The sequence below is a fragment of the Coregonus clupeaformis genome, unplaced genomic scaffold, assembly GCF_020615455.1.
Source record: "Coregonus clupeaformis isolate EN_2021a unplaced genomic scaffold, ASM2061545v1 scaf0100, whole genome shotgun sequence".
NCBI classification, from domain to species: Eukaryota; Metazoa; Chordata; class Actinopteri; order Salmoniformes; family Salmonidae; genus Coregonus; species Coregonus clupeaformis.
The window spans coordinates 694,167-706,413 of NW_025533555.1; the positions used below are offsets into that span (position 1 = coordinate 694,167).

The following is a 12,247-nucleotide window of genomic DNA, read 5'->3' on the forward strand; positions in this document are numbered from 1 at the left end:
GTAAGCTTATGTAAGCAAATGCCTGCACAGGGGATGTTACATCTATATATGTATGCTAGCTTACAGCTATAGTCTGAATACATAGGGTACAGTTTGTGGTTGCGTGCTGGACCCCTCAGTAACTTTGTGAGAAACCAAAGCATTTTCACACTAACCCCCTGATGAGCCAGCGGTGCAATTAAGCACTAACCTGTCCCATGAATGTTTAACAAATGCAGGCCATCACTCAGGTCCTGGGCCATATGGAGACGCAAAGAGACACACCACACCGCACCACAACACAGCACAGCACAGCACAGCAAAACATAACAGAACACACAACAACACACCACAGCACAGCAAAGCAAAACATAACAGAACACAACAAAACACAGCACAGCAAAGCAAAACATAACAGAACACACCACAACACAACACAGCACAGCAAAACACAACATACCACAGCACAACACAACACAGGGACAGTAGCAGTTAGGGCAACTCCTCAGGCTCTGTACTGGCTCTGTACATGACTCCTGCAGTGATACCTACAGCAAAGGTACAATTCCAGAATTTTGGCAGGTTCATTCCATCTCCACCCAATTTCACTTAATATTCCAATGCTACACAGACATTACAGGCTACGAGCCATATGCAGATGTTGATGCGGTGAGAAGAACGTTGAGTAGGTGATGTTGCTGCTGTAGCCCTTTTCCCTGTGAGCCTTTAGCAGCTCTTAGTGGTGAGATATGAGAATTGCAATCAGGACTGAGCAGAAATTCACACAACAACGTGGACAGACTGACAGTGTGTAAAATACCCCTATATGCTCTTTGGACAGAGTAGTTATTTCAGAAATTCTCTGTTTGTCAAGCCCCTATCAGTGTACTGTGTAGATCCTATGTAGATCTCATCAGGACCATACTAGCTCAAGGCTTTTGTCTGAGGGGGAGCAAAGAAGTTGTCATAACAAGGTAAGCAGTAATGAAGCATAGTCTTTCGGTTTGACTTTCTCCCGCTGACTGTAATATTGAATTTCCTGGCTACAGATATAACCTATTTGGTTAACCCTTTATGTGTTGTATGGTCATACTGCCTTAAAACCTAGCGAGGGTTTTGTTGGACTTGCCAATCATTCATGAACAATAAGCACATGGGCAAAGTACATTTTGATCTGTATTTGGTGTATCTAACTCAGTCGAGCAGTGAATATCAAACACAGATTCAACCACAAAGAGCAGGGAGGTTTTCCAATGCCTCTCAAAGAAGGGCACATACAGTGGGGGAAAAAAGTATTTAGTCAGTTTAACTTCTCCCACTTAAAAAGATGAGAGAGGCCTGTAATTTTCATCATAGGTACACATCAACTATGACAGACAAAATGAGAAAAAATATTCCAGAAAATCACATTGTAGGATTTTTTATGATTTTATTTGCAAATTATGGTGGAAAATAAGTATTTGGTCAATAACAAAAGTTTCTCAATACTTTGTTATATACACTTTGTTGGCAATGACACAGGTCAAACGTTTTCTGTAAGTCTTCACAAGGTTTTCACACACTGTTGCTGGTATTTTGGCCCATTCCTCCATGCAGATCTCCTCTAGAGCAGTGATGTTTTGGGGCTGTCGCTGGGCAACACAGACTTTCAACTCCCTCCAAAGATATTCTATGGGGTTGAGATCTGGAGACTGGCTAGGCCACTCCAGGACCTTGAAATGCTTCTTACGAAGCCACTCCTTCGTTGCCCGGTCGGTGTGTTTGGGATCATTGTCATGCTGAAAGACCCAGCCACGTTTCATCTTCAATGCCCTTGCTGATGGAAGGAGGTTTTCACTCAAAATCTCACGATACATGGCCCCATTCATTCTTTCCTTTACACGGATCAGTCGTCCTGGTCCCTTTGCAGAAAAAACAGCCCCAAAGCATGATGTTTCCACCCCCCATGCTTCACAGTAGGTATGGTGTTCTTTGGATGCAACTCAGCATTCTTTGTCCTCCAAACACGACGAGTTGAGTTTTTACCAAAAAGTTCTATTTTGGTTTCATCTGACCATATGACATTCTCCCAATCCTCTTCTGGATCTTCCAAATGCACTCTAGCAAACTTCAGACGGGCCTGGACATGTACTGGCTTAAGCAGGGGGACACGTCTGGCACTGCAGGATTTGAGTCCCTGGCGGCGTAGTGTGTTACTGATGGTAGGCTTTGTTACTTTGGTCCCAGCTCTCTGCAGGTCATTCACTAGGTCCCCCCGTTGTGTTCTGGGATTTTTGCTCACCGTTCTTGTGATCATTTTGACCCCACGGGGTGAGATCTTGCGTGGAGCCCCAGATCGAGGGAGATGATCAGTGGTCTTGTATGTCTTCCATTTCCTAATAATTGCTCCCACAGTTGATTTCTTCAAACCAAGCTGCTTACCTATTGCAGATTCAGTCTTACCAGCCTGGTGCAGGTCTACAATTTTGTTTCTGGTGTCCTTTGACAGCTCTTTGGTCTTGGCCATAGTGGAGTTTGAAGTGTGACTGTTTGAGGTTGTGGACAGGTGTCTTTTATACTGATAACAAGTTCAAACAGGTGCCATTAATACAGGTAACGAGTGGAGGACAGAGGAGCCTCTTAAAGAAGAAGTTACAGGTCTGTGAGAGCCAGAAATCTTGCTTGTTTGTAGGTGACCAAATACTTATTTTCCACCATAATTTGCAAATAAATTCATTAAAAATCCTACAATGTGATTTTCTGGATTTTTTCTCTCTCAATTTGTCTGTCATAGTTGACATGTACCTATGTTGAAAATTACAGGCCTCTCTCATCTTTTTAAGTGGGAGAACTTGCACAATTGGTGGCTGACTAAATACTTTTTTTCCCCACTGTATTGGTGGATGGGTAAAAATAAAAATAAAGCAGGCATTGAATATCCCTTTGAGCATGGTGAAATTATTAATTACACTTTGGATGGTGTATCAACACACCCAGTCACTACAAAGATACAGGTGGCCTTCCTAACTCAGTAGCCGGAGAGGAAGGAAACTGCTCAGGGATTTCACAATGAGGCCAAAGATGACTTTAAAATAGTTACAGAGTTTAATGGCTGTGATATAAGAAAACTGAGGATGGATTAACAACATTGTAGTTACTCCATAATACTAACCTAATTGACAGAGTGAAAAGAAGGAAGCCTGTACAGAATAAAAAATATTCCAAAACATGCATCCTCTTTGCAACAACGCACTAAAGTAATACTGCAAAAAATTTAGCAAAGCAATTCCCTTTTTGTTTGGGGCAAATCCAATACAGCACATTACTGAGTACCACTCTCCATATTTTGAAGCATAGTGGTGGCTGCTCATGTTATGGGTATGCTTGTAATCATTAAGACTGGGGAGTTTTTCAGGATAAAAGAGAAACTGAATGGAGCTAAGCACAGACAAAATCCTAGAGGAAAAACTGGTTCAGTCTGCTTTCCACCAGATACTGGGAGATGAATTCACATTTCAGCAGGACAATAACCTAAAACACAAGGCCAAATATACATTGGAGTTGCTTACCAAGAGGACAGTGAATGTTCCTGAGTGGCCGAGTTACAGTTTTTACTTAAATCTGCTTGAAAATCTATGGCAAGACTTGAAATGGTTGTCCAGCAATGATCAACAACTAATTTGACAGCGCTTGAAGAATTTTGAAACGAATAATGGGCAGATATTCTACAATCCAAGTGTGCAAAGCTCTTAGAGACTTACCCAGAAAGACTCACAGCTGTAATCGCTGCCAAAGGTGATTCTAACATATATTGACTCAGTGGTGTGAAAACTTATGTAAATTAGATATTTCTGTATTTAATTTTCAACAAATTTGCAAAAATGTCTAAAAACATGTTTTCACTTTGTCATTATGGGGTATTGTGTGTAGATGGGTGAGAAAAAAAACAATTTAATCAATTTTGAATTCAGGCTGTAACACAACAAAATTTGGGATAAGTCAAGGGGTATGGATACTTTCTGAAGGTACTGTACATTTGGGAACTTGCATATCCTGAGGAAGCAGCTGTCATTTCCTGGTCAATAAAACAAAAAGAAGGCCAATGATAAGACGAAGGCGTAACACACACACACTTAGACAATTACCCCCCGCCCCCGCCCCCGCCCTCTCCCCCTTCCCAATCCTTGCTTACTCCACCTCTCATTCCCTGTAGCCCGGCCAGTCTTCCCCTTCTTCCCCTGTCCCTATGTGAGCGCCAGCCACTCTTGCTCCTGGCTGTGGTGCTGTATCCGTGTCATCACTCAGGATGGACTCCCCACCACTCTACCTGCCTCTGCTAATGCTGACCAGCCTGCTCAGCCTCTGTAAGGACCCAGTGCTCTACTTTCTACTTTCTCAGCTCAGATAGGTTACCTTTAGTTCACCTTCTATTCATATGTATGTCTGTCTCTCACATCACTAGTTTTCTTTTCTTATTCCTCCTCTGTCTCCTTCCACCTATCTCCACTCACAGGGCAAGGGGCAGAAGCTCGGTCATGTAAGTATGAGATACAATTACTTTCTGTATTTGATGCCACTTTAATAAATGCACCAGAGAGCTGGAAGAGTCCCGGTGTAGAGACAGTTTGAGGGCAGTTGGTCCTGTCTGCGGTTGACAAGCGGCTATTTTTATACCTCACACAAAATAGTTATTTTTGTAGGAAATGGGTATTGTGAGCTTCTTGCTTCCTTGACATTTTCATCTCTTTTGTTAGATTTATTGAAGGTATTTTAAGTGGAATATGCAGCTGGTTTCATTGTTTTGAGTCAGCATGTGAACAAGCTTCTGAGATGTTGAACCTCTTTGATCCACCTACATTCTCAAATACTGTAATGGTTTTATTTTCTCAGCAACTTTGTTCATTCTGAGCTCTTGATTGGGTATTGAGAGGGAGCTGGTGGATATAACTGTAATAACAGACCGTATCTATTCCCCAAAGGCTGAGTCACAGATTTGGCTCCAAAGTACTTTTGGCTCAGTTCTCAGCCTTTTCTCCTGCATGGCTGAGCTGTATGTGTACCTATTTTAAAAGCGTTACCAGGGAGGATGTGGAACAACATGCACGCTTTGTTGTGTCAGTTCAGGCCCAATAGTGTTGTTGGTGTTGAGTGCGAACAGGAGCCAAGGTAAGGCCACAGCCCTCCCAGGGGAGGGGAAGGTTGGCCTTTGTTTGTTAAAGTGTTTTCCTCCTTTCCTTCCTCCTCCACCTCCTGCTTACTGTGCAGTGGAGTGAAGGGCCGCCAGGCACCAGGGAAGGGCCTTCCTCTGTCTGGAGGACTCTACCTGCTCTGTAGAGGAGAGAGCCCAGAGGGAACTCCCTGGCTAGTCTTGAAGTATAGTTCATACCAAATATCTTGTGGCTTGACCAAAAATCACTTCCATTTAGCCTTGGTGATTTTGTACCCCAAATAGTAGTTTGTATTAGCCTTGGTTGTCATGGTGTCTTTGTGTGTCTGTGCGTGTGGTTGTGCAGTATTCACCATAGACAGTGTGACGCTCAAACTGAACCCCAGTGGTGAGGTAGACAGTGGGACATTCGTGGACCTGAACTGTGAGGTCAGCATCAGCCATGACCAGTCCCACCCCCTGACACACAGCTTCAACTTCCTGCGAGACGATGTCCTGGTCTACTCCAAAAACACCACCGAACCTGCGGTCCTTCACCAGCTCACCCCGGCCAGGGCTGCCAACTCTGGCGCTTACGAGTGCCGGGTCATAGTTCAGGACAAGAGCAAAGGCAGCAGGACCCAGAGACTCACCGTCAAAGGTACTGCTGAAATGGATCCATGATTATATTGACTTTCTGGTAAAACTCTCTAGATCTTCATTCATAATCCATTATATGTAGGTACATACAGTATCAAGTATTTTCCTCTTTGTGATGCATGGTATGTGAAATCATAGTGACTGACATTGATTGTTCGACCACAGGCTTACAGACGCCTGTGCTGCAGGTGACCTCCCAGATCCTGTTTGAGGGGGATGAGCTGGCAGCTACCTGCACAGCCTCAGAGGAGTCTGGCTCCCTGCTCTTCCACTTCTACCAGGACCAGGAGAAGATCAAGCAGGTGATGGCCGGTGGGAACTCAGTGGAGACCAGGCTGGAGCTGAAGCATGCTGGGGACAAACACCTGCGCTGTTACTTTGAAATCATCATGCTGCCCGACGCTGGGAGGTCCAACAACAGCAACACTGTCAAGGTCATGGTCAAAGGTAAGAGTGGGGTTGGATGCTGTCTGTAACTGTTGTATTTGTCATTGGAAGGTGCTGGTTCAGATTTCTAGTAGCGCATTGGGATTTAATGAATTTGAATTTGATTCATTCATTTGCTATGGGCATTATGCTTCTGTGTGCTTCAATATTTGATCACCTGTAAGAAAATAAATGTTGGGTTAAAGAGTATCCCTGTTCTTCTGTTGTATCATTAGAACTGTTCATCACACCCATCATGAACATTCTTCCTGGTAAAGATGTGATTGAGGGTGACATTGTCGAGTTTGTCTGTCAAGTGGTGAACCCCCCACCCAATGTGGCGGTCTTCCTGACCAAGGACAAGAGGGTGCTTAAGACAGCCTCCATTAGTCTCAGTCATAAGCTCAGAGTGCTGGCAGAGGACTCTGGGGAGTATGTGTGCAAGGCGGACAGAGGCAACGTGCAGAAAGAAGCCTATGAAAGCATCAAAGTCAAAGGCAAGTATTGGATGTCCATGTGTCTGTTGTAAAAGGTTGGGCCACATGACATGTAATAGTGAGCGTTTTTGAGCTGAACTGAATTTAATGTTTTGCCATGCCAAAGTATCTTTGAATTTAATGTTTGACACTCTGCTTTTTCTGTCTGATCAACACAGAGTTGTTTTCCAAGCCAGTCCTGGTGATGGAGCCCAGAGATGTGTTTGAGGGAGAGCTCTTCACACTGAACTGCTATACTGACCGCAATTCCCCTGAAATAATCAACATTTGGGACATGAAGTACTCCCTGTACAGGAACCAGGTCCTACTGACATCAGGAGGGAACTACAGTGCCACAGCACACCCCTCACTTAATGGAAATTACTCCTGCCAGGCCCAAGCCCAAGATATCTTAAAAAACAGCACACAGATTGTCCTCAAGGCAAAAGGTGAGTCTCTCTGTGTGGATGGGGTCATTCTAAAAACACTTAGTTTTTCTCTTCTCAGGTCTCATCCTGTCTTTTTCGTTCTCTTTTTTGTTCCCCCTCTCCCTCTGTCAGTGCCTGTGTCAGTCCCTCTTCTGAGCGTGGTAGGGGGCAGGTTGATCCTGGGCAAGCCCTTCCAGCTCCAGTGTCAGAGTGACAACGGTAGTCTGCCCATCACCTACACCCTGCTGAGCCCCCACAGACGGGCTGAGTTCAGGGTGGTCCGCAGTCCCAAGGATCTGGCCCTCTTCAACATCACCTCCATCCACAGGAGCACTGACATCCACAGCTTCTCCTGCAAGGCCGAGAACAACCCCAGTCAGCCCCACAGGGAGAGCTCAGGAGAGCACCTCCGACGCACTGCCACCATCATAGGCGAGTTGGCCAAACCACCTGTTTATAACAGAACCAAATGTATATATACATACACGTACAGTACCAGTCAAAGGTTTGGACACACCTACTCATTCAAGGGTTTTTCTTTATTTTTACTATTTTCTACATTGTAGAATAATAGTGAAGACATCAAAACTATGAAATAACACATCTGGAATCATGTAGTAACCAAAAAAGTGTTAAACAAATCAAAATATATTTTATATTTGAGATTCTTCAAAGTAGCCACCCTTTGCCTTGATGACAACTTTGCACACTGTTGGCATTCTCTCAACCAGCTTCATGAGGAATGCTTTTCCAACAGTCTTGAAGGAGTTCCCACATATGCTGAGCACTTGTTGGCTGCTTTTCCTTCCCTATGCGGTCCAACTCATCCCAAACCATCTCAATTGGGTTGAGGTCGGGTGATTGTGGAGGCCAGGTCATCTGATGCAGCACTCCATCACTCTCCTTCTTGGTCAAATAGCCCTTACACAGCCTGGAGGTGTGTCGGGTCATTGTCCGCAAACCAGATGGGATGGCGTATCGCTGCAGAATGCTGTGGTAGCCATGCTGGTTAAGTGTGCCTTGAATTCTAAAAACCTTGGAATGAGTAGGTGTGTCCAAACCTTTGACTGGTACTGTACATATGGCTCTGGTTTATAAAAGGGAGATGCTGGTACAGTTAGTCTAACTGATGACAGAGCAGACTTACTGTAATGACTCAACAACATTCATTCCCCACAGAGCCAGTCTCCAGGCCAGTACTGACCGTGACACCCAATATGGGGAACGTAGCTGAGGGGGAGGACCTGACCCTAACCTGCACTGTCCAGCGGGGCACGCCCCCCATCACCTACACATGGTATCACACAACGAGTGCCCTGCCCCTGCTGTCCAAGACCACCAATGACATGCGAGGATCCCACTCGGTTCAAGGTGTCAGTCGAGAGCATGGAGGCAGATACTACTGCGTCACCAACAACCCATCCAACGACAGCAAGAGCAGTGCCATGGTCACTGTTGGAGGTGAGAGGGGAAGGGGTCTCGCACATTAAAATATTATCACACAAACACACTTGTGTGTGACTAGAAGTCTTTTAGCTAAATCCACTGTGGTTGAACTTGACCTGAGGTAACCTCTGTATCATTGCTGTCTGCAGTGAAGTTGGCTGGCTGGAAGAAGGGGCTGATCGCAGCGTTCTGCATCCTGCTCACAGTGTCTCTCATCATCATCATCATCATCGTTAAGAAAGGACTTCTTCCATTCAGAAGAAAGAGAACAGTGGAACTGTCAGTGTGAGTGGGCCTGGCTTTGATTTCATCATACTTCAATAGTCTTTTCACAAATCATTGAATGTACAGGTGATGCACAATGCTTTGTTAGGCAAGATGTGAATATTAAAGCGGTAAAGGTCATATAGGAGTTTCCTGTTTAAATGTTCATTGTGTTTTCTTGTTCCCCCTCTCTCAGGAAGCCAGCAAGCACTAAAACAGACGAGACTCTGAGACTAACCCATGGAGAAGTCAATGGTAAGCACTGTCTACTGATTTACTGTACAGTAGTACCTATAGCTGCTGTCAGGACTTCACACTACTAAACCATTGGCCCACGATAGAAAGTCTATAGAGTCTTGCAGGCCCCTACCATCTCAGCCTTAACCTTGCTCCAATCCTTCTTCCTCTCAGTATATCCTCTCTCTTCCTCTCTGTGTGTTCCTTCCTCCTAGCTTGGCTCAGGGTAAATAGCAGGTGAAGGGATGCATACCTAATATGGCAAAGCAATAAATGTTTTTTCCAATTGGATGTGACCGGTGTCCTGTATGACTGACCCCTGGTCTCTGTGTTTTGCAGTCACTCCTGGGGTCATGGGAAGGAGCGTCTGGAGTGATCATGTCTCAGGCTCAGGTGAGTGTACCAGAGTTCATGAGGTCAACTCCTACATTTCAACAGTATGAGCATTAACTCTGTGACTATTCATGTCTAACATTAAGTGTGATTATTGTAGAGTCTGACGACCAGACCAGCGAGGGAACTTCTGAGGTACCTGAGCCACAATACACTGAGGTCCATCCCCAGGAGGTAGACCCCACCAGAGGTAAGAGACTGACCCATCCTCTTAGCTGGGAGGTGCTAGGCTTCAAATACACGTCAACATTATTATTGATCTATTGCTTAATGTCAAATAATCGTGAGCTGTCCACTTGTATTTTTAGATTCTGTCCCTATGAAGCATTTGTTTATGCATTCCTAGCTCCCGTGAAGAAAGGCACAGACATGGTGTACAGCGAAGTGCGGAACTCGATGCAAGGTAAGACTAATATCCTGTTCAATGTTCACTAAAGCCCTCTATACACTAAGAAACAGCAAATGAGATGGGCTTGTTCTCTGGGGTTTGAGAAATGTGCCATGCAGGAAACCAGGCCAGGCTTAACTCTAAACATCTGCATTGTTAGTGAGAGAGGGTGCCGTTAAGCCGGCCGCTTAGCCAGCTGTCCACTTCCTGCTCTCGTCAAAGGGAACTTCCTGTTATTACAATCCAACCCAAACACAGGGTCCATCTGTCAAGCGGAGTCAGAGGACTGCTCCATTGTTAACTCCTGAAATAAGAACCCCCACCCGCCATCCATTTTGTCCATTGTTGAGTAATTGACCTACTCCTTGCAAATGTAAATGGTATGTGTATCAAACAATGTTGCAGCACAGGGGAAGAGGAAACAATCATGGGCTTTGGCCTGCCTCTATATTGTCAAACAATGGGCTTGTTGGCAGGGAAACTGACTAGTAACACACACACATTAGTGGTTGTAATTGGATAAGCCCAAGGCGGTCAGTCTTGAGGAGAGGTGGAGGCTCTGGGTGAATGGTGTTGTTTTGGGGAGTGGTGGTGAAGACGTAGATCTTCTCTAACCACTGAATGCCTTCATTTCCTGAGCTTGTCTCCTGCTCTTGTTTTTGCTGGTGAGTCAGAGTCCGAACAAGCTGACGGCGTAAGTAGAGCAATGTGCTAACAAATACACTCACGCACATACTATAGACCTTATTACTTTGTTTTGTCTTAGAGGGACCCCTTATGGAGAAAATAAGACAACACAGAAGGAGGAAACCGCTAGAATACACAGAAACTGTAGAAACAGACACTGGTTTCTTCTTGTATTTTATTTTTTATTTTGTCTATTTCTGCAAGGCTCAGTTGAGTATGCCCAGCTAAACCACAATGACCATGAGTCAGAAGAACCAGACCAAGAACACGAGCCTGAACCAGAGCCAGAACCAGAACCAGAACAAGGATCAGAGCAAGACAGACAACTTGAATGACCACCATCAATATTTATTCTCTAACTTATTCAGCCCATAAAACAACTGGAGCTGTTATTGCATTAAATGCATTTGTATATTTTCTATATTTTTACACCTCTTCTTCTTAACCTTTTGTACAGTCTTTAAATGCCTGTAATTATGCCTTGGTGAATTGAGAATAAAACAATGCAGCAGAATGGGAGACCTTGTACTTTTTCTCAATGAGATAAAAATCTCTCCTGAGAACGTGCACATAGGATGGGTGTTGTGGCCTGGAGAAAAATACACACAAATACATTTCCCTCCATTGTGAGCTGAGCTCCATGGACAGGAGGGAAACCTTTGAAGCCTGCGGGGTGTAGCAACAGTCAGGGGGTGTGACACCACCCTGCTGGGTGACCAGGCAAACCACTCTGCCTCTCCTGACCAGAAGAGGGCAGCACCTTGCTTACGATGCAGTAGGGAAACTTGGTGCCACACTGCTGAAATCTCTCATCTCTTTCATGTGAGAGGCTTCCACTGTGTTTTATCATCAAGGCATATCAGTTTCAGTTTCCATCCTTTCATGGCTTTGATTGACTGAGACGAGTAGTGACTTAATAAGTTATGAGGTAATACAGGAGTCAATTCCTTTTCTCAGTATTTGGCTACGAGATGAGAACAAAAACAAACAAACAAACTTTAAAGTGTAGACTATATTGTCTATGTGCAAAGGTGTACACAGATCTGCACTAATTTCAGAACCTCTCTTCTGTCCAGAAGATTAGTGGAGTCATCATCCCCAAGGGAACACAACAACATTACATTAGTAATGTCTGTGCCATCACATATCCTTAGTCCCCTGTAGCTCAGTTGGTAGAGCATGGCGCTTGCAACGCCAGGGTTGTGGGTTCGTTTCCCACGGGGGGCCAGTATGAAAATGTATGCACTCACTAACTGTAAGTTGCTCTGGATAAGAGTGTCTGCTAAATGACAAAAAATATATATATCTATATTAGCTATATTATATTAGTTTCTTCAAAAAGCTTAATGAGACATCACCAAGGTGATCTGAACAACAAAGGCCTATAGCCCACAATAGGTTGATTGGGTTCATTAATGTCATGGCACATGTTGTTGACAGTCTAGCTCATGTGGATTTGCCTTTTGACAGGAATCTCTTAGGGACGTTGAAAGACTGACCAACACTGTGTAAAAAGCCATAGAACCCGACACCACAGCTAAACACCCACAGCCTGCCACCGACTTAAATGCTCTCAACTACATTCCCAGTTCGGTCACACGTATATGTCGCAGCCTTTAGGATGAAGCATTTATCTTCATTAGAGATAGCCCAGTCCCTTGTTTGGATTATGTTTCAGTTATTTGTGTGTGTATGTTTCAGCTGTGTGTGTGTTTGTGTGTGTGTGCGCGCCTGTGTG

At 44.5% G+C, this 12,247-nt stretch overlaps 1 protein-coding gene across 2 annotated transcripts; it reads left to right on the forward strand.

Annotated features, from left to right (window-relative positions):
* The first annotated feature begins 4,179 nt into the window (after window positions 1–4,179).
* LOC121551085 (platelet endothelial cell adhesion molecule-like) lies at window positions 4,180–11,023 on the forward strand. 2 transcript variants are annotated; one of them, XM_041863618.1, is made up of 14 exons: window positions 4,180–4,322; window positions 4,472–4,495; window positions 5,472–5,765; window positions 5,930–6,211; window positions 6,427–6,687; window positions 6,846–7,115; window positions 7,227–7,526; window positions 8,274–8,555; window positions 8,690–8,825; window positions 9,001–9,059; window positions 9,381–9,434; window positions 9,535–9,624; window positions 9,781–9,837; window positions 10,714–11,023. In XM_041863618.1, exons 1-14 carry the CDS (start codon window positions 4,265–4,267, stop codon window positions 10,842–10,844), a joined length of 2,298 nt encoding a protein of 765 aa, XP_041719552.1. In that variant the 5' UTR covers window positions 4,180–4,264; the 3' UTR covers window positions 10,845–11,023. The 2 variants fall into 2 exon arrangements, with proteins under 2 accessions (XP_041719552.1, XP_041719554.1); XM_041863620.1 differs by lacking the exon at window positions 10,714–11,023 and having other exon boundaries at window positions 9,743–9,833.
* Window positions 11,024–12,247: the final 1,224 nt, after the last annotated feature.

Coding starts and splice junctions, on each gene's coding strand:
- LOC121551085 (XM_041863618.1), top strand. CDS start 4,265: ATGGACTCCCCACCACTCTACCTGCCTCTGCTAATGCTGACCAGCCTG. Junction 6,688..6,845: donor TGAAAGCATCAAAGTCAAAG/GCAAGTATTGGA, acceptor TGATCAACACAG/AGTTGTTTTCCAAGCCAGTC. Junction 9,435..9,534: donor TGATCATGTCTCAGGCTCAG/GTGAGTGTACCA, acceptor TGATTATTGTAG/AGTCTGACGACCAGACCAGC.